The sequence below is a fragment of the Bidens hawaiensis genome, unplaced genomic scaffold (assembly GCF_021521415.1).
Source record: "Bidens hawaiensis isolate Kalapana, Puna unplaced genomic scaffold, B.hawaiensis_p1.1 tig00004101_1, whole genome shotgun sequence".
Taxonomy (NCBI): domain Eukaryota; kingdom Viridiplantae; phylum Streptophyta; class Magnoliopsida; order Asterales; family Asteraceae; genus Bidens; species Bidens hawaiensis.
Window position 1 is genome coordinate 1,266,183 of NW_027491241.1, and position 27,199 is coordinate 1,293,381.

Consider the following 27,199-nt stretch of genomic DNA (forward strand, 5'->3'; position numbering starts at 1 on the left):
ACTTAGCGTAGTGCAAAGAATCCTAAGCACACATCTTCGCGTCGCGCAAAGGAGCAAAAATACTAAGGAAGCCCTTAAGCGACGATGCGAGCGTGCGAAGTGCAAAGTGGCCATCAAAGCGCCAAATGGCGCCCATCGCACTTCGCCCGAGCCCGTGCTCGTGCACGTCGGGTGCTGCGCACCCTCCGCTAGGACTACTGGGTGTGATTTGGCACATAAGAAAATTATCATGTGAGCTCTCTTTCTTATAAAGAGCTCACAAGTTTTGTAATCTAGCGATGTGGGACAAGATTTAGGAATCCTATTTACCATGGTAGAAGCCTCCCAATTTCTTTCCTCCACCAATGTGGGATGAATTTAACTTCCTTATTCTTCATTATTCCATTGTTTTATTTCTTCTATTTTTCTTCTTATTTCTTCACTTCTTTTAATTATTTTATTTCTTTTTGAATTGTTTTATGGCTTGTTATACAATATTACAAGAATCATAAACAACACCCACGATACATTTACCCCTTTAAAGCATATATATTCAAATTAAACTCACACCACCTTTCCTATTTTAGGCTTATTTGTTTTGATCTATTACGAGCCCATAAAAAACTTAATGTTTTTATCTCTCCAATCATGCTACTTAGGCTTTCCAGTTTCCTCTCGAATAACATTGCGTTTCAACTTCTCCAATTACTCCAAATTGCCGTTAAACAAGCTGCATGAAATACATTTGCTTTCATTGGCAAACACGCAGGGCCGTCTCGTGGGTAAGCTAAATAAAACAATGGCATTATGCCTCCAGTTTTCTAGGGACTCAATTTTAAATAGGAGTTATGCATTATGAGATTTTGAAAGCAGAGTTCTTTTAGAATTAGTTACAGAGGATTGTTTCATATCCATTATCATTGCATATCATCCATATTCTATAATTCTTGCATACTCTTTAGCGTTATACGCATAAAGAAAAGAAAAGAAAAGAGAAAATAGAAGAAAAAGACCTCAACCTTTTAGTTAGTTTTAGGCCTCTGAGAACGTTGAACCGGCCTTGCAAACACGAGTACTTGTGCAAATCAAGGAGATCCCGGACTGGAAACGCATAAAATGTCCGGACTTTACACCAAGTAGTAATGATATTTTTAAACCGATTGAGAAAAATGGCAAGATACGATCATACTAGTAAATGTTCCGCATACTCAACCTCTTCACGTATGATGCAGATGATCGACCCCGCCAAAATATTGTGTCTTGCCAACGAAAACAATAAAAGCAACCTTTCTATTTCCGTTCTCCAAGCTACATACAATTCCAACCTTCTTCGACACAAAGCTATTCCATTCAAACAAGTATCGTTCCTCCAGCTCAATGTAAAATATAATTTAACACCCACAATTTTGGTTACTTTACCAACAAATAAATACAAAAATACGAAACCAAAGAACAAGAATGAGTATAGGAAATAGTTTAGCATAATATATTCCAAGTTAATTTCAGGATAAATTATAGACGCATTTAGTTAAAAACAATAATAGTGTCTGGTCATCCAATTAGTTACTCTAGTACGAGTCAGATTGAATTGGATGACGTGATGATTTATATTGAAATTGACCTTTTTATTAAAACTATTTTGTTCGGATCAGGTTTGGGTCTAACATGTTAAAATTGACCTTTTCCTTATAACAGTTTTAATCATGCGTTTTATATTCTACAATTTGAACCGGTTGTATCAAAATTTAGAAGTTAAAAAGAAAAAAAGATCTATATTTTGTAGTTTGAATGTAAACTGTTTTATACAAATTTGTGTTTTTAGTTATAATTTTGTAATTTTAAAGTATACAATATTTAATAATAATAATAATAAACTTATGTACAAGTTAATAATAATAATAATAATAATAAACATATGTACAAGTTGTGTCTATGTAAATCCATGAATCGCGTGTCATGCTGTTGTCAAAGTTGACACCAACACACGTATACAGTTCATTTAACACCTCTATTTACGACGAGGGTACTTACACGTAACTTTTATCTAATCTTAATAGAATAGAGTAACTAGCAACTTCAAAAACAATTTTTATTTTATTTTAAAAACTATTTAAATTTTAATGGAATTTCCATTTTCTCCATAACACATCAATACTCTATATTTACCTTTGAAGTTGATTTTAGTTTCACGTTATCAAATATCAGTGATCATACACGAATCCGACATCTTAAGCGCCAACGGCTCAAGGTTTTTATTCATATCAAGGTCTACTAGTAAAAGGTTAATAAATTTCTTATTTTTATTTCAAGTTGATTTTATTTTCATGTTAACAAAAGTTGTAAGTGACCCGTTGGTAAAATAGTCTGTCAGTGATCCTTATGTAATATCTGTTGGTAATATGCACCACAACTATATATACAACGACCATTTACCGATGGTTTTCTGTCTGTAACCACCTTCACCGAAAGATTTACCAGTCGGTGATACCTCGTTATTTTGTAGTGTGACTCCAACTAATGATATCTATAAAATACTTGGGTTCGGGAATAGTGTATTCTTGCTTATAATGAATTCTGTTTGTGTTTCATAACCTAACATTTGAAAGAGTAATATTGGCTAGACCCTATATAGGGAGCCATTGGTAGGGCTTAAGTTATAAGTATGGTATTGAATGCCTAGACTTATCCTGGACTATACCTAAATATGGTGGCCACCTATGGAGTCACACAATTGTTGGTGTGGTGCATGTAATGAAAGATGATATATGTAGACATTAATAGTATGTGTAAATATAATATTTTTATGTCTATTTCCTTTGCTAATCTATGTTCTTATGAAGTCGTGCACCGTTCAAGGGTTAGGCTTTAGACTCGGGCTTTTCACTATCTAATGTAGAAATACATCTTATTAGAGACGCACTCGTATCTTCATTATTCGGATACATGGAGACTTTCCCTTCGTCTATATATCAAAGGCCTTTCATCACTTAAAAGGGTTCTTACTATGAATGATTAAGAGACTCTGAGCTAATAAGTGTTTAATCAATAAGTGTTGTTTAGTTGGACATCTGAATAACTATGAATAATGACTGTTTTACCCCTCAGAATTATTTCGTGTTGAATAAAATGTATCTGTTTAGTCAGAGCTCTTAATAACTATCTTGAATGACCAAACTTTCATTATAACCAACAAAAATAAATCTTAAAACAAACTTTAATTATAACTAATCAAATCCAAATTACACCAAAACCAAACTTGGTTTACTAAGCTTTGACTCGAAACCAAGCCTTGTTTGAACACAAAATCCAGATTACCCCTGTGTTACAAAAATTTAAGAGCTACCCTATACTCAAAACACCCTTGACCCGTTTAAAATTTCCGAATACTGATAGCATGCTTCGAGTACCAAACTTCAACTATAAAACGTTGTCCAAAACTTCAATTAACAGCAATTTCAGAAACTAACATATCAACAATAATTGTGTTCCTTTTTGAGCTTTCAATATGCAGGATCATGCTAGGCTTATTAAAACGATCAACACATCACATCGCTTTGTAATAATATATATAGCAAGCATCCATTCATAAGAAATAGAGACCTTTATGCAATACTATAATGAATTACACCTAATGTATTCAACAGTTGTCTTCTACATTAATGCACTCTTTTTATCTTCACATCGAACATTGCATCCAAACTAACCTGCAATAAAAGATTCCGGGTATAAACCCAATAATTCTTAATAACACAAATAAAAATGGCAAACTGCAATAATGAAATCTATAAGAGTGTGCGCGCGCGCACGCACACACATATATATATGTGTGTATCAAGAATTATAAATTAAAAACAAACTTTAAAACCTTTTAGAAAGTTGTCTCACTGGTAAATGGTGGGGTAATACATTCTGAAATGCTCTTCACTAGAAGCACCCTCATGAGTTCAGGTATTAAAATTAATGAATGAGGGTATCACTTGATTGCAAAGCAACCTGCATATACACAAACTATTATAAAAACAAAGAATTCAACAATTATTGTGCATTAAAACAATCCAAGCCCTTATAAAATAATTACAACTGAAATTAGGATTTTAATGTAATATAATTTGGGGAGTTACATCGGGTGATTCAGAGAAGACAAGTGTTCCAAATATGACCTGCTCCACTTTAGGTTGCATATTCAGATCTTTACTTTAGGTATCAACAACTTCAATCATAGTCGATGTTATGAACAATCTAATTAGTCCATGTTATAAACAATATAAATTCTTAGAAGATGGGAATTTCGAAAGTAAACTGCAATGGGAGAAAACAATTACCTGGTTAAGGGTTGGGAGGGATTGAGTGCCGATTGTTAGGTTGAGGATTGGGAAGTATTGCAGATGAATGAGAAAGAAAGAAAGATGTATTATTAGTTTATAACATTAGTCTAAATTAGGCCTATGATTGCAAACAACAAAGTGCACACTTTATCGCAAGTTTGAGAACAAAAGACATGTGTTTAATCATAATAAAAGGCGTAAATTTTATTATTCTCAAATTGAATCTGAATTTGTAACCTTACCTGAAATAAATGGCAACGGCTGTGGATAGGTGTCAAATCAACGTCTGAGCGAATCAGATGTAAACAAACACACCCTAAGGTTATTCGGGGTTACACGATGAAAATCCCATTAGATAAAAAGATGGCAAACAGCCCCACGATGTTATGAACGTTGATCCATGCCCATTTGGCACCTAAGACGGAAATAGGCCCACCTAACAAGCCCAACCCAGTAGGCTTCACTTAGAGTGAACGAATAATAATATAGGCGAAGAAAGTAAAAGAAGAAGACATGAATGAATGAATGTTGTTGAGTGTCGTATGCTTCTTCTTCTCATCTTCTCTTTTGTTAAATTGAAGTAATCCTTATCGTGTAATTCATGTTCGATCAATGCGGGTTTGATTATCTAATACCATTGTTAATCATTTGTTCACTTCACACGAACTTGATATTATTAATACAAATGAACCAATATTCATGTCTATGTAAGTTTTTTTGAAATTAAATACCATTCAATATACAATCCAATTATCCAAAGTCTACTTCCTATATGGTTGAGAATAAGAAGTATGCATGCCTTTCTATTTATGAGTTTTAAATGTGAACTTGTATAAAAGATTCCACTAATAACAATCGAGTTATAATATTGAGAAAGTTAGATTTAGAACTGATATAAAAATAAACAATAATGGTTTGAGTCATCTAAAAAAGTTATGATATACGATGATTACTCAAAGTGGGCATTGGACACCTATCCTCACCGACCCATGCCAAAAGTGATTTACAATGTAAATATGATTATCCTTACCAACCCATGCCATGTAAATATGATTATCCTTACCAACCCATGCCAAAAGTGATTTACAATGTAAATATGATTTGACTATTTGAGTCCTAGTTTCTTAGAGCATGTTTGGGATTAAGTTTGAAAAATGCTTATTGGCTTTTTAAAAAACCATTTTAAAAAGTTAGGATTTGAGGCTTTTGAACAACTGTTTTTTAACTCTTTAAAAAAAACTAAAATAGAAAAGATTTTTGTAATTGCCAAACAAATTTTAACTTATTGACTTTTTAAAAACACCAATAAACCAATAAACATTTTTCAAACTCAATCCTTTTTCAAACTCAATCTCAAACATGCTTTTATGAACGTTTTGAATATATTATAAACCACAAATTGTACAATTACAATGAGAAATATAAATACAATACAATGACTAATATCTAGGGATACTATTAAATATAAATTATATGCAAACTAATTATGTGGAGACAATCACTCCAACATATTGACCAAACATGATTTGTTTTTTCATAATCAATTGATTTGATCACATTCCTACATAGCTTTTAGCGTTCTAACTTGTTGATATTTTGTCAAAATCCTTCTTCCATCATTTGAATTTTGTAAATATTTGCCCCACTTATTTATGAAGCAACTGATAACTAATATTTTAGATGAAAATTATTTTTGACTTGTTTTCCATAAAATAAATTGATAACTTAATAAAAACCTATTATAGTTATATATAAAGTTCATATGGGTTTTTAGAAATTAATTCACAGGAGATAATTACTTCTTTGCTAGCCTTCAACCTTGTCTTGATTTGAATAAGTTTATGTTGTTTTTAACGTTTTTGAATGTTGACTTGGATGGTATACATACCGCAACATCGACATGGTAGCTCATGTGTGTTGTCAGACAGTGTTGATGACTCGTCTTTGATATTTTATTCACATGACAATTAACGTACGACTTGACTTGACGTAGTGCCATCAATATAAATATCACTATGTTTACTTAATCTTGAGATAGCAAAGGGTTCGTAAACCATAACCTAGCGATATCAAGAAGCGTGGTAAAGGTTTTTCTTTCAAAAGGTTAAGCGTTAAAGTCATATACTAGAATAATAGACATATATACTAGAATAATAGACATTAGTAATATATATAATTATGAAGTTTGGTGCCGCCAAGTGGCCCAATCTATTATTAGGCCACTTAGCGGCACCGTATTGATGGAAGGTATTTTTGTTTTTTGTTTTGTTTTTGTTTTATTTTAGTTTTGGTACCGTAATGAATGTGGCGAAAATCGATTGACTTCGTGTAGGCTCGCTGTGTTTTGTTTTAGTTCCAGTACTGTAACGAACGTAACGAAAACCCACCGAATGCAAATTTTTTAATTCTGGTACAGAAAAGAACGTGACGGAAACCGATCGAGTTTGCCCAGACTAGCCACCTCCACCCCCGAGATCGACAGTCGTCGGTTTTACCAATGCTCGAGGTTTACCGACCGATGCTACCCTATTGGCCCGCCTCAATTTTTATTATTGTTCATGGTTTTTATTCCACTGAATTCGCATTAACTCACAGTGTTTTGTTTTAGTTATAGTACCGTATCGAACGTAACAAAACCAACCAAATGACGATATTGTTTTTTTGTTTTGGTTTTAGTATCTTAAAGAATGTGGCTGAAAACCGACCGAATTTGCGTAAATTGACCTCCTCAACGGTTAAGATCGACAACGGTCGGGTTTTACCAATGCTCGAGTTGTACGAAACCAACCGAATTCGCTTTGACTTACCGCCTCACTGCTTGAGTTTTACCTCCGCGAGGGTTTTACCAACCAGCCCGACACAACATGCCGGGTAAACACTAGTTCGTGTATATTAGTTAATTTAAAAAAAGAAAAAAAAAAACTAATAATCTTAGAGATGGTCCTTGAAAGTGACATCCATTTGTAATTTTGTAGGACATGAAGTAACATATAATTATTTATTATTCAGTCGTAAATAAGCAGTGTCCCCTACAAAATAAAAAAGGCAAACTCCCCTACAAAATAACAAAACCATATTAGGGCCGATTTTTCCTTTTTCTTTACTTTTTTTTTACTATTATTTACTAACAAAATTTCTTATTTACTATCATATAGCTATCATATATGCATTGAATGGGCCACAGGGTACATCTGGCCCGTGGGCTTTAAATAAAAAAGGCAAACTCCCCTACAAAATAACAAAACCATTTAAGGGCCGATTTTTCCTTTTTCTTTACTTTTTTTTTACTATTATTTACTAACAAAATTTCTTATTTACTATTAGTTTCCTACAAGTACTTACACATCAACATCGATTTCTTTAAATGGTTACGGATTTTGTAAAAACGTGCTCATTAACTATTAGCCATGATTAACAAGCAAGGGTTAACGTTTAGGTAGTTATTTAGCCTGGTTAAAACACATGTCATAATAAGGGAGGTGTTAAACTCATTTTTCTTATAGAATTTTGTTGAGACCTTTTGGTGCCTTGTCGCATATAAAGGGGCTATATGTTAAAATTCTATTGGTTATGTCTTTTTCAATTGAGTTTTTATATGTCTGTTTTAAAAAAAATTGGGCAAATCAGATTCTAATAGTTTTCTCTTATTGATATAACCAATGGAGTTTCAATATGTGTTTGACACATTATTTTTTCTTTATGTCTTCTTCCTTTTCCGTATACCAAACTCGAGGCGAGTATAAAACTCGGTTCTAGACCTGACCCGGAATCAATCCTAGTTCTACTCGACCCGTGAATACAAACTAGGTTTCAGTTTCTTCCCGAAACCGTACCCGGATCCCCAGAACCAGTTTCACCTCTACCTAGTCAAAAAGTCTAAACTGATAAAAACCTGTCAAAAAGTCTATCATACCCGGAACCGGTTCCTACCTGACTATGTTTTTTTATTTTTATTGATCAAACCCGGAACTGGTTACTACCCAATTATGTTTTCTAAAAAACCCGGTTTGCCTACCTCTATACTTTAAATTTAGAGGTAGCAAAAAACCCGGTTCTGGAACCGACTTGAAACCAGTTCCTACTCGACCCGACTCATTTAATGCCCTTACTCGCAGCTTCTTTCAGCATAGTGTTAGGGGATGTTGCCGCTTGTTCACCTTCACCGGACGCTGCTGCCCCTTGTTCACATACACCATCACTTAGTTATCTCTGGCTGCACATTCTTCATGCTCAACACTTTCTACACTGGTAGTTGTTTCTGCTAAAACATGCATAAGATCAGCCGGCAAACCAAATTTGTCATTCACATCTTCACACCATTTGGACTGCTCATCAAAGATTACATTACGTGTGGTAATGATCTTTCTTTTAATTGGTTCATACAACCTGTACGCTTTAGAAGTAGATAAGCACCCAATAACAATACATTTACGTCTGCTCTGGGGTATAGGGTGCCGTGAGTGCTCTTCTAATGCCATGCACGCTTAGAACATTTTGAAAATTCATGTGAGTGAAATTCCCCACCATTATCACCTCTTAAGGACATGGGCTTTTATTCTAATGCCATTATCACCTGAAAATTCTGAAAATTCCTGATTCATTCTAAACACGGGCTTTCCATATGCCCAAAACAATAGCGCATCCAAGCGAATGGGATGTTGACGAGCTTCAAAGAGTGATATTTTGGGATAGATGTTATCGAGAGACTGAAGACCAAAGTGAAAGATGTTGAATGATCGGATAATTCTTGAAGATGTGTTACGAAGTCAAATGTAAAGATATGTTTACTTTACTAGTGCTGACAGATAGCTGATAACTTGCTGCTAATTGTTGAAAGATTGATCCATATCGTATGCCAGTTAGATGATCGGGATGATCACCTGGACATGCTTATTTGAGGGGGAGATCTGATACGAGAAACTACAAGTTGTTGGTTTGCATATAAAGAGTTAGATTTTTGTCTGTTTGCACAAACCCGAGAATCATCAGCCAAGGGGGAGTTAAAGTATTACGGTTGATGCTATGCAGTTAAAGTATTCAACTTTAAAGTATTCTTTCTTAAAGTATTGGAAAACATTCGACAGCTATGGAAAAGGGGGAGTCTGTCAGTGCACGGATTTGGTGTCCGCATGTGTTCGAATAGGCTAGGGGTAGTTTAGTAATTATATTCAATGTAAAATGGCTCATTCACTAAGCATGTTTAGCGAATGAGGTCCATTCGTCAAAGACTAGACTCATTCGTTAAGTTAGGAGCCCATTCGTTAATACAGTGTAATGAATGAAGGCTCATTCGTTAAAGTATAACCATTCGCTAAGGGTGTTTAGAGAATGGGAGGTCATTCGCTATGGCAAACCTCATTCGTTAAAGATGTTAACGAATGAGAGGCTTCATTCGTTACTACAGTGAAACGAATGAGGGCTGACTATAAATAGTCCTTCCATATCGAATTTGCATAGAGATCTGTGCCATATTTATCTAATGTAATGTTACGATGCCTGATTCTCTTCGGAGCTTAATGTATTATTCCATTAACATATTGAATAAGATCTCCGTTTAACGTATTGATTAACACAAACTCACGTATCGGTATTGCGACTAGATTCCTAGGCTCAAATAGCGTTTCACAAGTTTGATTCTTTTTACAGGCGATCAAAGAACGGTTGGTGCATTTAATGTTTGAAACGTTTAACATCTCAGGCTTTTATGCTTCAGAGCAAGCAGTATTATCATTGTATGCAGTAGGACGCATTTCAGGTTGCACAGTTGATATTGGTCATGGTAATTAATACAAGAGCTCATGAATATATTAAACCTATAAATTATAAAGTTTTACTCCACTGATCGTTTGTGATTTTTGTTCAGATATCGCTCCAATAATTGAAACACATAGCTTCTAGAAGGTTAGAAATAGGCGGTGCAGACAAAATTGTGTGCACAAGAACTTGCAAAGTCAAATCCACGTATTATAACAAACCATAAATAATCTAAAAAGAAATAAAATGAAAAAGAAAAGAAATAAAACAAAAGAAAGAATGGAAAAAATTAAGGAAGTAAAATTCCATCTCATATTGGTGGAGGAAATAAAATGGAAGGCTTACACCACAGTATAAATAAGATTTTCTTATTCTTGTCTCACATCGCTAAATTATAAAACTTGTAAGTTCTTTATAAGGAAGAGAGCTCACATGATAATATTCTTATGTGCCTAATCACACCCAGTAGTCCTAGCAGAGAACGCGAAGCACTCGACGGGCACGTGCACAGGCTCGGGCTCGGGCAAAGTGTGACGGGCACAATGTGGCGCTTTGATGGCGCACTTTGCACTTCGCAGACTCGCATCGCCATTTAAGGGCCGCCTTAGTATTTTTGTTAAGTTTCTTCTCGCTACGCGAAGCAATAGTAATTATCCAGAAAGTCTTCTGTCATTCGCACGTTGCGAAGATATTCTTCGCGCTACACGGGCGTGGAAATCACGCAATAATGACATGTTGCCTGCCACGTGGCATAGCTAGGGCTGACTCGGCAACCCTATACCTACATCGCGCGACGCGAACCAGTTTATAGGTTTTATTCGTGCGACGCGAAGGAGCCTAATTTCAAGTATAAATAGATTAGAAATCGAGACATTCACTCGTCTTCCAAAAATCTGATCTCTCTTTCACTTTCTTTTTTATTGAGTATTAAGAAGTTGATATTTTACCTGAGTAGTCTTAGCGATCCCCTCTCCGATTGAAAGAAACTTATATACACGAATCCAAAAACTCTACCTGATCAATGTAAGACATTGTGCCATCGTGTAAAGTTTCATGTCTCGTGATTAACGTTATGATAATGGGGTTTATACTAACTTAGATATACTACATTGTACTTAACCTAGGTGCTTATTATCAAGAGGCTTATTAATTGTAAACTTTCAAGGTGAGACATTCGAATTTTTGCACAACTCACATTTGCGTGAGACAACTGATTTTCAAATACTGTCATGATGTTTTTCTAAACCCATTAAACTCATGACAGATAGTCCAAATATTTTCAAATATATTTAAACTACATTAAAGTGATTAAGTCTCTGTAGACTTACAGGATGATTATTACTGGTATTGTGAGGTTTTGTATACAAGGCTTACCACTGGGCTATTGCACGATACTTATTGGACAAGTGTTAGCCAATAAGTAACATGACCACAGTCACATATACGGTCGAGTGACAAGTACCTTTTGGTAATTTGTAAGCAGGCAGATGTAAAAACATCTTAATGCTGTAACTGTAAAATGTGTCGTTTATAAATGGATGTACTCACAAGTATTTCCTGCTAATCAAATATTTTTAGTAATTTGCTCACCATTTTCGATCTAATTACCAGTTAACTACTTCTGTTTGATTCGAATACTCATCATTGGTCCGACCTGCCGATTACCCGTTTTCTGGTGACCTTCCGATTACTCGTTTTTTGTGGACCTTCATCATGGAAACTCGTACAAATTCCAGATTATACGCCCAGGATTCTTAGATCAAACAGCTGCAGTCCGATGTGAAAGAAATTCTTGGTTCGTTACAATATTTGGAGGTGGAACGAGCTAAGCCTGGGGAGTTTAGGAATTTTGACGTGGATGGCGAAGCAAGATAAGAGAACGGTCTCCGATTCTCCGGCTTCAGGGGTTTCCGGTGGTGGTTTCACCTATGTCGGTGCCGGATCTGGCTTGGGACCATCTGACAACATCATCACTTCCATGGGTTGTTAAGAAGGTAAAACTTCCTAAATTTTCTGGTTATGATACACAAGGTTGGATTTAAAAAGCAGATCTGTATTTCGATCTGAATCATAACCTTGGTTATGATACACAAGGTTGACTACGATTGGCTCGATTGGGTATGGTTGGGGTTACACAACATTGGTTCACCATAATTACTCAGGTACATTCGACCATTTCGTGGCCGGATTTTCAAGCATAATTGCTTCAGCGGTTCGGTGGATTAGAAATCCATAACCCATATGAACAGTTGGTTATGATTAAACAGGGGGACTCAATCTATGATTATATTGGTGATTCTGAGTACTTTCTTTCTCTTGTTACGCGGCTTCCAGAATCACAAACGATCAATTATTTTGTGGCATGCTTAAAAGATGATGTGAAGAAGTGGGTCCGCCTTCATCGTCCTCACTCTCGTTTGGACGCGATGTACCTGGCGAAGGATGTCGAACTGATGCTTCGACCAGACTCGGGTCAGGCAGCTTTGGGTCATTTCCGTTATCTAAACCCTAATGGGCTTCCATCGTTTGGCCCTAAAGAGGGGTTGTCGAGTGTGAGCGGATCCGATTCCAGATCTGTTTCTTTTCCCAGGATCAGTGAGAAAAATGTGGTTCCCAAATTGACTCTCCTCGTTCAATGGGAAACCCTAATCATTTTTTCCGGTTGCCGATAATGGTCTTTCCTCTCCCTTATGATCAGCGTATCCATTTTCTCTCTAGAACTAAGTGGGAGGACCGACGTAAGAAGGGACTTTGTTTTCGTCGTGGTCAGCAATATGGACCAAATCATAAGTGCCCTAAGGATCGGTTACACGTCATGTTATTGGGAGATGATGAGGATGAATTTCCCATTGGAGATCAATGTGTCTTACAACATGATCCTTCTCCTAAACTTGAGATCGATTCAGATTGTACAATGGGTATTTGTAATGCCCTGGAGTTTGATGGCACGGTAGCTGCCCAAGGACTGTCTGCTACTATGAAATTGGAAGGTACTTTGATGGGTTTTCCAATCTATATGTTGGTTGACAGTGGGGCTTCTCATAATTTCATTTCACGTCGTTTAGTTTCGGCTATGGGTTTATCGTCTTCGAAATTCAGAGGTATAAATATTAAACTTGGCGATTGACATTTCGTTTTTGTTTATGAAAGATGTGTTGCTCTTCCGGTTCTTATTAGTCCTTGTTCGTTTTTGGTGGATGCTTTGGTATTCGATACCGGGTCCTTGGATTTTATTTTGGGTCTAGAATGGTTAAAGTCCTTAGGTGGTTCATGACTGGCATCAGTCTTGGATGCGATTTATGCATCAAGGAGTGTCAATGCAGCACAGGGTTCAATTAGGCCAATCTTATTTATCTGCCTTACATTCGTGGTTATCCATGGATGGGATTGCGGTTACTTCATCGGTGGACACTTTGTTTCCCCACAGTTTCACCACTATTAACCACTCATCAACAAACTACTTAACTTCTTCATTACAGTAATTTGAAGAGATTTTTCAACCACCTTTGACCCTTCCCCCGAGCCGCTCTCATGATCACGGTATTCGGTTGTCTAGTTCTGCTCCCATATGTGTTCGCCCCTATCGTTACCCTCATGTTCAAAAGACAGATTTCGAACGTCAAGTTCAGGAGTTGTTAACTAACGGGCTGATTAGACCGAGTAAAAGTGCTTTTTCAAGTCCTGTCATTTTGGTTCGAAAAAAAGATAGCTCATGGCATATGTGTGTCGATTACCGTGCCTTAAAAAACGCCACAATTCCTAATAAGTATCCTATTCTGGTGGTGGATGAATTGATTGTTGAATTACATGGCTCCACTTCATTTTCTAAATTGGACCTCAAAGCGGGATATAATCAAATTCGTATGTGTCCCGATAGTATTGAGATGACTATTTTTCATACTCATGATGGACACTATGAGTACTTGGTCATGCCATTCGGTCTTATGAACGCCCAGGCTACCTTTCAAGCAGTAATGAATGATGTTTTCTAGCCTCTTCTACGTCACAAAGTTGTTATTTTTTTTATGACATTCTGGTCTACAGCCCTACTTGGGAGACTCATTTGGCAGATTTAAAAGAGGTTTTTGACATTTTATTGTTCCATTACTTCAAAGCTAATCCTGATAAGCGTAGCATGGGTCAACGGTAATTTCTGGTCAAGGGGTTACTATGGATCCAGCAAAGGTGGCGTCGGTTATTGATTGGCCGACCCCTATAACATTAAAAGCTCTTCGCGGATTTTTGGGTTTAACCGGATATTATCGTAAATTTGTTAAAAATTATGGAAGTATTGCTCGCCCATTAATAGACGTCACAAAGAAAGATGCATTTAATTGGACCCTGGGGGCTCAGGCAGCCTTTGAGAAACTAAAACAGGCTTTAACTTCAGCTCCGGTGTTATCTTTACCCGAATTTTCTCTTCCGTTTGTTGTGGAATGTGATGCCTCGGGATGCCGTATTGGTGTTTTTCTTATGCAGCGCAAGAAACCTATTGCCTATTTTAGTAAAGTTTTAAGTGATCGAAACTTGTCAAAATCGACATAGGAGCGGTAACTAATGGCTTTAGTCTTGACGGTTCAACATTGGCGAGCTTATTTGTTAGGTTCCAACTCCACGGTGTGTATGGATCAGAAGAGTTTGAAATTTTTATTGCAAAAACATGTTTCTACTTACGATTAGCAGAATTGGGTGGTTAAACTCTTGGGCTATGATTTTGATATTCTATACAAACCAGGTTGGGAAAACCGTGCAACGAATGCCCAATCCTGTCATGCTAATTCAGGTCAATTTTTACAAGCAGTTTTTGCCCCTATTTGGCTGCAAGGTGCCTTGCTTATTGAGGAGGCCAAACAAGATTCCAATATTCAGACCTTAATGAAAAAAATTGAAATGACACCAGAAAAGTATCTTGGGTATTCAATGAAGAATAATGTTTTGTTTTACCAGGACCGTTTGGTTATTTCTCACCACACTAAATTTATTCCTGTTTTGTTGCACGAATTTCATGTGACCGCTGCGAGGGGACATTCAGGGTTCTACAGAACTTATCGGATATTAGCGGCTAATGTGTATTGGGCGGGTATGACGGCTACATTTAAAAAGTTTATCCAGAATGCAATATTTGTCAGCGATGTAAGGCGAGTTCGGTGTTGCCTGAGGGTCTTTTACAACCTCTAGCAATTCCCGACGTTATTTAGGAAGACGTGTCTATGTATTTGATCGTGGGCATGCCTCCATCGAAGGGGTTCACGGTGGTTCTTGTGGTGGTGGATCATTTATCGAAATATGCTCATTTCATTTTATTAAAACACCCGTACACCGTTAAAACAGTGGCTAAGAATTTTGTTAAGGAAGTTATTCATCACCATGGAATTCCGAAATCTATTCTAAGTGATCGAGATCCCTTGTTTTTAAGCAATTTTTGGCAAGAAATATTCCATTCCATGGGTACTAAACTACAAATGAGTTCGGCTTACCACCCAGAATCCGACGGTCAATCGGAGGTAATAAATTGTTGTTTGGAATCCTATTTGCGTTGTTTCGCTGTTGATCAACCCAAGAGTTGGTTTGTCTGCTTACCGTGGGCAAAGTATTGGTACAACTCCACCTTTCATGCCTCTATGGGTGTCACTCCCTTCAAAACCGTCTATAGCCGACGCCCTCCTTTGGTATTTCAATTCATTTCGGGAGAAATTCGGGTGGACTCTATAACGAGAGACCTTCAGGACCGGGATGAGGCCCTTAAGCAACTTAAAGTTCACTTATCTAATGCTCAGGGTGCTATGAAGTTAGAGGCAGACAAGAAAAGACAGGACATACAATTTTCGGTGGGAGAATGGGTTTATGTTAAATTGAAACCTTACCACCAGCTGTCTGTTGTTAGTCGAATTCACCAAAAATTGGTAGCAAAATTCTTTGGGCCATTTCAGATAGTAGAAAAGTTGGGTCCAGTGGCCTACAAACTGCTCCTGCCTACTACTTCCAAAATACATCCGGTTTTCCATGTATCTCTTTTGAAAAAAGCTATTTCGAGTCCTAGTGAGACGGTGCTACCTCTAGAATTGGATATGGCTGACTCTCCTCATCTTGCACCTCAAACTGTTTTGGCGACTCGTGTCATTCGAGATGGTTCAAATTCGGTGGAACAATGGCTAGTACATTGGATGGGTCAAACAGTGAATGAGGCCTCATGGGAAGATGTTGATTGGATTAAGCTCCACTTTCCAGAATTCAGTCTTGGGGACAAAACTGCTCTTCAAGGGGAGGGAAATGATAAGAATCATGAAGGTCCAAAAGAGCTAATTTTCTATTCGAGGAGGGGTAAAGTGTAAAGTGGCTAGTGGGCACATGTTAGTATTAATAGGAAAGGAATAATCATGTGAGTTAGTTATGAATTTTTTTAGAAATGATGGCTCTTGCATCATGCAACGAGAGAGGGAATATCCCTGGATTGTCAGTGGTCCTATTCTATCTTTTCTTTGTAATTCCTTTACATATTAAATCAAATTCTCTTCCTACACTTCACTATACTTATTATTTTCAGTAATTTGCTCACCATTTTCAATCTAATTACCAGATAAATGTTTCTGTTTGATTCGAATACTCATCATATACAGTTGGATTAGGGATGGCAACGAAACCCGAACCCGATAGGAAAACCCGAAACGCGACATAAATGGGACGGGTAATACCCAACCCATTAGGGTTTGGGACGGGTTTGGGATTAGTTTTGAAATTTTTAGCGGGTTTGGGATTTCTAACATACCCGATTACCCGATAACATAGACCCGTTTACCCAATTATATACCTAATGTACCCGATATAACTTATTAAATTATATATATGCTATATTCCAAATATATTATTTGTCGAAACTTGTTTATGTCAATTATTTAAGATATTTTACCTTTATGGTAACCATATTTGTAATCGATTAGCTATATTTTGTCAAAACCCGGTAGAAACCCAACAGGTTTTGAGCCGGGTATACCTTACGGGTATTTTATCAAAACCCTATAGGAAACCCGAAACTCGATGAGAAAACCCAAAACCTGACGGGTAATTACGCGATTAAAACCCGACGGGTTTGGGACAAATTTTTATAACCAGGTATGAGTTTGGGAATACCTAAACCCGACCCAAAACCCGACCCATTGCCATCCCTAAGTTGGAGAGGCGTCGTTTCAACCGTCTATATTGGGCTTAGAGACCCGTGGGCTTGTTGAACAGCTTGTTCGGATTATCTCAACTTTATCGTCTGAAATCACCGACAGCTGTTGGAGAACACCATTCTGTGTGGCCGAACGATTTGCATGACGGGTTTTTTGTTTTTTTTAATACATGTATTTTAATATTGAAGGTCACTAGGGGAGTAAACAAGTGAAGATGCTCGTGAGCTACTTGAGGTCATTTTGTTAAAAGCTTGAAACAAGCTGAGCTTGAACGAGCTTGAGCTAAAAATAAGCTTGTTTAATAAACGAACTCAAGCTTGAATTGGCTTGCAAGCCCTGAACAAGCCTATTATTTATATAAATTTTATTAATATATTAAAAATACGTTTTTATAATACTTATTTATGTTTAATTAAATAAATTATATATATTATGTTATATACAAAAATTATATATAAAAAATAATTGTAATATATTTAAGTTAGTCATTAGTCAATAAATAATAAACGAGTCGAGCTTGAGTTTGAAGAACCAATCACAAGCCAAAATTGAGTATTAGATATGAGCTTGAGACGAGCCGAGCCCAAGCTATCATAAGCTAAACGAGCTGAGTCAGCTCTTCTCGACTTGTTTACACCACTAATCATAATTTTGAATGACTTACTAAAAACGGTCAATCGATTTTTTTTATTTTTGTGGGTTAAATAATTTGATAGCCATCCATAGTGTATTTTTAATGCATACAACATATTTAAATTGTGCTACTAAGAGCATCAAACTCTATCCCTCATTCTCATTCCCATTAATTTTAAAAAAACCCTCTCACATTCTACTCCCCATCCTACTTAATTAAATGATATTTATTTATTTCCTTTTCAATTAATTTTTTCTTTCTTCCGCTCGTATAAACTCACGTAAACAATAAAAAAATGGATATGGGGTGAAAAGTACCCTCAAATATGGGGTTGGAGAATTTAGGGGTGCAAACGAGTTGAGCCCGACTAGGCTTTGAGCTCAGCTCGTTTCGATCTTAATTTCTAAACCTCGAGCTCGACTCGTGAGTAGTTTTTCAAGCTCGAGCTCGACTTGAGCTTGGCTAGTTTAATATTTTTAATTAATTTATGTATGTATTATATATATTTTTTTCAGATATAATTTTTTATAAAACATGACATGTATTAATTTTTTCATAATATTATATAAATTATTTAAGAATTATTAAAAATATATTATAAAAATTATATTCATGACAAGCTTGTTTTGGCTTGCGAGCCGGCTCGTGCTCTATAAGTGAAGCTCAAGACTAGGCTCGTTTATTAAACAAGCTTAGTCTTAGGCTCGAGCTCGGGCTCTTTTAAGCTCGACTCGTTTTCACCCCTGATATATATCCATGAACAATTTCATTCTATACGTGATTCTATACCTGAACAACAGTAGTACAAGTCAGTGATGGGACATACGCGGGTTAAAAAGTAATACTTTCATGGCTAAATGAGTAATTCATTTCTAACATGACTATATAGGTGTAACACACTCGAGAAATGATTATTTTTGTGAATTCTTCATTAAAAATTAAAAAAAGTCATTTTAAGATTAAACCGCAGACCAACACCATATGAATCTTTTAACTGTTTTTACCAACAAGTCTTGTATTGTTAACACGTAGGTTTTGAAGATAATCTTTGCTCGTCTTCCATACACAAGAAGTAAAGTATTTAGTTATGCATATTTAGTCATTTAATTTAAACCACACATTAATGTGACTACAAATTTATATAATATTTTTGGATTTGAATTGCGGGCACAGACTACATGCCAGAAAGTTTATCCATGTGTTCAGCATAGGTGGGAGGTACCATACTTGTTAAGGTTGTGTTTCCTTAAAATCAACATACAACAAAGGCGGATTACGATGAATCTGGACCGTCTGTTGTCCACCGAAAATGTTTTTGAGATAACTTCGTCACGGTGCCCCACTTATTAAATTTGTAAGGCTATTTATTCAAGTATGTAGTGTATATGATGAACATTAACATTAACATTTGCTAACTAATGAACCCCAAATTCTTGTTTCTTGATATTGCTTGTATCTTGTTTAATTTGTGTATCCCTAAAAAAACATTATCATCTTCTATATATATATATTCTCACATAAATTTTATTGAAAATCAACCCGTCTGAATACGATGCCAATTAGCCTGTAATTTATTTTTAATTAATATTAATATTTAACCCACTTAATGGAGGTCAGACACAAAACATAATCGATGCCAATGCCAATGTTATCAAGACATGAACTACACGTGCTTGCTGAAAATATTATTTGTAACAGTTTCTTATATTGTTTTAATCCTAAAATATGTAATTGTTTTGGATTGTTATTATTGTTATATAAGACAAATTCTTGTTTCTTGATATTGCTTGTATCTTGTTTAATTTGTGTATCCCTAAAAAAGCATTATCATCTTCTTTTATCAAGTGATGAACAAAACGAGTAAAAGTAGTTGTACAATTAAAATGTTTGTCATGACGATATATAGAGGTGCATAAACCAGGTATTTTCATGAACCGGTTTTGGGTATGGTCAACAAAACTCAAAACCAGGTTGAGTAGAAGCCAGTTCCAGGTTTAGTCAAGTATTTGATTGGATTTTGACTTGTTTTTTTTTTCGGGTTAGGTCGGTTTTGACCGAGTATTCCGAACTGGCGGGTCCGGGTACGGGTCCCGGTAGAAATCCAATACTAGGTCGTACCTGCCGGGAGGGTACGGATACGAACCATTTTCGGGCCCAGGAACCTGAAATTTTATGCATCTCTAACTTTATGTGTGAAATTGTTCTCACGTAACCGTAGAGGTATATCCATAGAGGTATAGAGGTATATTACCAACGTGATAATATGAAACAGACGTCTATATCCTTACGCTTCTAAAACTACAACCCGCAACCTATTGGTTTTAAAGAAAATATGAGTCCTATGGCCTTGTATTTTCGAGTGAGATTAACAAATGGTAAAGTATATATGTTTAGAAGTGAATTTATACGAGTTTTAATAAGAATATTGTCACCATTAATGTAAAACAACTATATTGATATTATCAAATTATCCCTCTAGTGTAGACAATAATATGTGAAGAGTTCACTATAATTTATTCTACAATATTAACATACACATAATCAAAGTATTAAACAATGTAAATATGTTATATTGTAATTTACCTTTCTTTTCTTTTGGGCCACAATACCTATTATAATTGGGCCTCTTTGACAATTTGTTTAAAATAGAGTTTTGTTTCCACTAGCGTTTAAAAAAACGTTGTTGACCTTTTTGGTCAATACGATCTCATCGGTGAAAGTTGACTAGCCCGACCTCCGCCACCGTGCTTCCCATGGAGCGGAGAATGGTGAGCCGAATGATAACGGCGATCACGTTGTGGACCTGTTGATTGTGTTGCATGGACCTTAGGCTCCTTTGGTTTTGCTTTAATATCACCAATCTCTTGTAAACTGACCAAAACTACTTCCATTGAAGGTCGGTTTTTCGGGTCCGCTTCAAGACAATTCAAGATGAGTTCCGCGGCCTTAACCGCTCCTTTTGGAGGGTAATCGCTTTCTAGCCGCGGGTCTATGATTTTTCTTAATTTTCTTCTGTCAGACAACGATGGCTTAGCCCATTCCACCAAGTTATGTTTGGAGCTTGGCCGGTTAGTGTCTAGTACTTTTAGGCCCGTTATTATTTCTAGCAATACAACTCCAAAGCCATAAACGTCACTTTTAACATATAAATGACCTACATTTAAATCACAAAACTTTTATTATAATGATTTTCGAGCAATGATATAATTTACATAACTTTTATCGACCATGACTAACCTGTTGCTATGTACTCTGGAGCTGCATAACCATATGTACCAACCACGCCTGTAGAGACATGGGATTCACCATTCACCGGACCTAATTTTGCGAGCCCAAAATCCGAGAGCTTTGCATTAAAATCCTGAAAAAATAATTTAATATTAATTTTTCTAAAAGAATAAGTCTCATACTATTTTGAATTATAATAAATAAAATTTTCACTTACACCATCTAATAAAATATTCGCTGATTTAAAATCTCTATAAATTACAATTTTTTCAGTATTATGTAAAAAAGCTAGCCCTTGTGCAGCTCCTTTTGCAATTTTAATCCTCGTACTCCATGAAAGTGGTTCTGCACCTTCTGCAAAATTTAATAAAAATTAATTATATAATTATAATGTTAAATTTATATAAAAAACTAATTAATTAGTATTAAGAAAATACTTACTTTTAAAAAGATGATTCTCAAGACTACCCTTTTGCACATATTCATATACAAGAAGAAATTCTCTATCTTCCCAACAATATCCCACAAGTTTAACAAGATTTGGATGGCTAAATTTTCCCAAAAACTTTACTTCTGCCTGTATAAAAAATTAAATAAATTAACCTAAAAAAACATTACTAACTAGGGTTCGTGAAATGGCTAAACGAGGTTGTAAATGAATCAAGCCGCTCGTGACATTCTTAATTTTAACTCACTAGAAGATTAACAAGTCAATTTCAATGATTACGTGTCTGATTTTCATACACCGAGCTTAATTAAACTTAGTTTAATTAGGCTTGTAAGTCAAAGAAGATATTAATAATTTAATTATACAAATATAATAACTTTAGTTAATAATAATTATACATCATATAAATGCATAATCAAAATTCAAAACTATTATGATATAGTCACGATTACAAGATCTAAATAATATAAAATAATGTAATATAGTCTTTGAAGCAGTTATGGGATTTTGACTTATAGACGTATAGTCAACCGTAACATAGAAGAGCATTTAAAATTCTTGAACTAATTAATAAATAAATCATTTAATAAATTAAATAATTAATATTTATGGAAATTAATTTATAGTATACAACTATACATGCTCTTTGAAGATGTCAAACCAAACTTTGCCTTCCAAAATGTCAACCCTTTGACCCAAAATTTTAAGGTCCCCCAACCCATATAAATGCTTAATATTATTAAATTCTTTTTAGGAAAAAAAAGTGATTAAATATTAATATGTTGAAAAACGACATGTGGAAACTTTTTATAAGGTGTTCATACATGTAACATGCCTCTTATTTTTTATGTAGATAATTTAGTTGATATTCTATTTTAATCAATAAATATTATTATTATTTGTATATATATTTGATAACGCGAGAACCGGTTACAGGAAAACTCACGTAACTCACAAATACCCTACTAATCATTAGAAAACAGTTTTCACCCGAGCAAGAGACCTTCAAATGAATTAAAGACAGAAAACCAGTACGAGCTTAATTCGAACTTAATCGCTCTCACCCTTTAAAACTAAATTCATAAAGATGATATATTAACTTGTAGTCTTGTACTATAATAATTTCCTAAATTCATAACAAAATTCTATATTAACTTGTAGGCTATTTCAAAAAAGTTGTACGTTGACCGAATTTAGAAATTTCAAATGTATGAAGAACAAGCCAAAAATGTGTTATTGGAAACATGCAACTTTTGATGCTAAAGTACAAGTCATTAATCATTCTACACGTCATGCATGGCGTTTAACATGCAATTATTAATTATGCAATAATAATAATAATAATAATAATAATAATAATAATAATATTCACCTGCCACTCTTTCCACCCCTGAGAACTGTCCGGATTTGACTTCTTAACGGCGACGGGGATCCCAACTCCGACCTTCGACGGCGCGTACGTTTTACCGTCCACCCACCCTTTGAAAACCCTCCCAAAACCGCCTTCTCCCAGCACGGTATCCGGCCGGAAGTTTCTTGTCGCGCTTCTTAGCTCCGAAAACGTATAACTTTTTAACCTTCGGGACACTGTTTTCCCGATAAGCGGTAATGGGGGCGACACGGATGTTTCTTCTGATTCTGTGTCGCCCCTGTTACCACATGGGTCTTTTTCCATCATGGGTTCTTTCTTTTTTTCATAATTAGCTGAAGAAAAAATTAAAATTGGTGAATTTAATTAATATTTAATTAATTTATTTATCAAATTTAATATAAAAAAAATCAAGAAAACTAAATTAAATACCTGGGGTGGGAATTTTATATGTGCTTGAAATATTATCAACTGACTTTGGAAAACAGTTTCCCATCTTTCTCTATATATATCTATCTATATGTATGTGTGTATATGTATCTCTACCATACACACAAAGTGAGGGAATAATTAGGGTTTGATTCAAAAAGATATATATTGGATTTTGGTATTAAAAAGGGAGGTGATAATTTGAGTTTCTGGGAAAGTGGAGAGAAAGTGAATGGAAAATATGAATTTTTGTGTGTATATATAAAATATATTATATTATATTGCAAGATGGAAACTGGACCTTTTCCACTTTGACTTTTTCTTGTATTTAATTTAGTTTAGGGTTCACAGTTCACACTATTGATCCTCCTTATTAACCCTTTTACTTGCTAAGTGAAGTCTCAGGGTAAAAGCATTAATGTCATGTATTGATGGTAATTTTAGTGAGAAATTTGATGTGACAAATTGACTATGCCTATAAAGTGATTCATTAAATAAAAAATTTAATTGGTTTATTTGTGAGCCGAGCCCGAGTGAAGATAAGCCTCTTCGTTTAACTAGCCAGCTTAATATGGCACTATTGGAACAAAGAATTATTCATCGATGGACATGCAAAAGGTTAAACCGACATTTACCGATGGAACATCGATCTATAGCACCTCCTAAACCTTGATAAGAATTTTTAGTGTTATTAGGGTATCTTTCATCATCACAAGCTAGGTTGTTTTACAAACTTTCCTCATCTCTTGAAAACTTTTTTAAATTCTTTTGTTGTCATAACATACTCATCTTCACCGCTAGTTTTGGATTGATCATGATCTTCTTCACTTGATAAATTTGAGTGTTTGGTCTGGACAGCAATATATTTGCTCCTTTCTTTCTTGAGTTTAGAGATCTCATCATCGTTTTCTATTATTATGACTTAATGGACTAGTTTTGAATATTTTGGCCTTACATGCTCATTGATCTATAATGCCGTGATCTAATCAAAAATAAGAATAACTCAGTGTTCCTATTCACCTTAAATGAGTTAGGGTAAGTAGGGTATCGAATCATGAAAAATATGCGGTTGTAACATCCTAAAATTTATAATGTTGAATAAAGAAAGTTACGTTTAGTGATTTCGCGTTATTAATTAATTAATATCGAGTAAAGAACGGATCATGGACTTAGATTAATTGAGATGGGTTAAATGAGAATGGGCCTTAGGTCCATGGGCTTTAAGGGATATAAATATCCCCTGAACCAAGCTAAAACCCTAAACCCTCATTTCATTTCCATCATAATCTCTACACACTCCAAACACACGCACACACCATAAACGAGCAAGACCCGAGAGAGAGTAAACGTTAGTTGGTATTAGATCTTATTACACGAGATCTAGAGTGCATAAACAAGCTAACCAAGATCGAACGAGCGCTAAAGGTATGTTCTTGACATTTAAAGTTTACGTAGTATTGAACGTTTTTACTTAAAGGTCCAAGCTTTATAGTATATACGGGATATATATACGACCGAAAACGGTTAGGGAACGTAGTGGGTGATGTCGAACCATAACAAGGGTATTAAAATCGCCAAAATGCTTGATAAAAACCAAACCCGTAGCTGAACTGGGCAACTTCGTCTGCGAACTGGGCAACTTCGCCTGCAAAAGCTTAACTTCGCCTTCAAAGCTTAACTTCGCCTTCAAAGCTTAACTTCGCCTTCAAAGCATAACTTCGCCTTCAAAGCTTAACTTCGCCTACGGCCAAGTTCGCCTAATTGATAACTTCGCCTAAGGCCAAGTTCGCCTAATTGATAACTTCGCCTACGGCCAAGTTCGCCTAAATGATAACTTCGCCTACGGCCAAGTTCGCCTAACTGATAACTTCGCCTAAAGCTAAGTTCGCTTAAGGTTTAAGTTCGCCTAAAGTTAAGTTCGCTTAGAAAATAAATTAAAAACCTAATGGAAAATGTGTTAAGACAGTTAATGTAAATAAAATTATTCTAAGCTGACCTGGCAGCTCGACCCCAGCCAGGGGCTCTGCCCCTTGGACCCTGCTAGGGGCTGCCGCCCCTAGACCCCGCTGCCAGGGGCACTGCCCCCGGACCCCCGTTCGTTGTGGGTCATATAAAGATAGAAATACAACATGAGTAGTAGTAGTTAATTGATACGTATACTTGTTATACAGTCAGCCGTGCACAACTGAAGAAAGGGATAACTATTAACGGAGAGCGTAACAGGATTCAGGTGAGTTTCTAGCCCCATTTATGTGTTATGTTTTCGGGGCTGTGTGCATACTCAATATGTTTGTTAATACGCTTATCCTAAGAGATAAGTGTATGCCTTATGTGGATAATGTGAAATGTATGAATGATTGCTTGATGGTACGTGAACGATCTTCGGATATTGCACGTACTGTCAGGTTGTAACGCTATGTATAAGGTAAGTATGATATGTATGCTTATGTGTATGAACGTGATAAAGTTAATAAAAGAAGGAAATGATGGTTGTATGGTTACGAAAAGGGTACCGAGCCCTAATAATACTCGAGGTATGATGTATGGTTGTATGGTAACGAAGAGGGAATCGAACCCTACTAATATTCGAGAACTAGGGAACCGAACCCTACTAATATTCGAGGAAAGAGGGTACCGAGCCCTAATAATACTCGAGGAAAGAGGGTACCGAGCCCTAATAATACTCGAGGAAGGAGGGTACCGAGCCCTAATAATACTCGAGGAATGTAGGGGTAATGCTCTTTATAACGTAAGATATGAAAGCAAGTTAATACAAAAAAAGGAAAGTAAGAAAGTATGAAATTATGAATGAAAGAATATAAGTTTATGTGTATTGTATAATGTATGATTAACTATAACTCACTCAGCGTAGCTGACTTTTAGTATGCACGCAGGTGAGTAGGATGAGGCAGCTCGCTTGAGGAGACACGTGGCACTGAATAAGAGGCTGGCATCGGAAGACTCAAGACGTTTAAGTTTAATGTTTCGTTTATTTTGAAAGACAAAATGATGTTTTAAGACAAGACGTGTTTTGTTATGAAATGTTTTATGAAAGCTTTTATATTCCGCGAATGTTTTAATTAACTCTGATATTTAGAACTGCGTTTATGAGTAAATCCAACACGAAAGTAGGGCTACCGGTAACGGGGCCTTACAAGTTGGTATCAGAGCAAAGTTCGAGAGATTTAAGCATCCTTCATGCTTAGACTCGAACAGAGAATGAGATTTAAGTAAGAAAGGAAAGAAGATGCCAGTTCAAGAATGCCATGTGTCGCTCAAGCAAGATCAGTAAAGGTAAAGTGTATGGTTAAATGATATATGTTTATGAGAAAGAAAAGATATGTGAACGGCAGGGATAGGAATAATTGATTGTTTGATTTGACTAACTGCTTAAGTAGAACCAGCACAAAGAGACTCATAAAGGGAAGTGTATAGGACATGGAAAGCAACGTGATCAGCTAGTCACAGCTGGCCACTGTTATTACCTATTAGCCTTGCTATCCTTGTACTAAATAGTTCCTTGAGTGATGATGTTTGTGTTTTCCCTTTTAGAATACGATGGCTGGAGCTGGAGACATTGTTGGAGCTGGAGGTCGCACTGGACGACGCGGCAGGCCTCGTCGTGTCCAGCAACCTTCGATTGAGACAGCTTCCAACACCGAAGCTGAAGGAAGCGCAGCTGGAAGAAACCCGGAAAACAATGAAGGAGTTCAACTGGATCCCGCCATTCAAGCAGCTATTGTTCAAGCTGTAGCCACTGCTGTGAAGAATATTACTCCGGGAGGGTCTGCTGGAAGCCGTGAAAGAACTGTTGAAGGGGCAGGTGGTAATGGTAGGAAAGATGATGAGAGGGAAAGGGGT

The 27,199-nt window shown here is 36.0% G+C and overlaps 1 protein-coding gene across 1 annotated transcript; it reads right to left on the minus strand.

Moving 5' to 3' along the window:
- Nucleotides 1–20,355: 20,355 nt before the first annotated feature.
- On the minus strand, nt 20,356–23,486 carry LOC143625306 (putative serine/threonine-protein kinase PIX13). Its single transcript, XM_077095675.1, has 6 exons — nt 23,342–23,486; nt 22,913–23,244; nt 21,534–21,669; nt 21,310–21,446; nt 21,102–21,225; nt 20,356–21,018 (listed from the first exon to the last, which is right to left on the minus strand). The coding sequence occupies exons 1-6, from the start codon at nt 23,403–23,405 to the stop codon at nt 20,561–20,563; spliced, it is 1,251 nt and encodes a 416-aa protein (XP_076951790.1). The 5' UTR covers nt 23,406–23,486; the 3' UTR covers nt 20,356–20,560.
- Between the last annotated feature and the right edge of the window lie 3,713 nt (nt 23,487–27,199).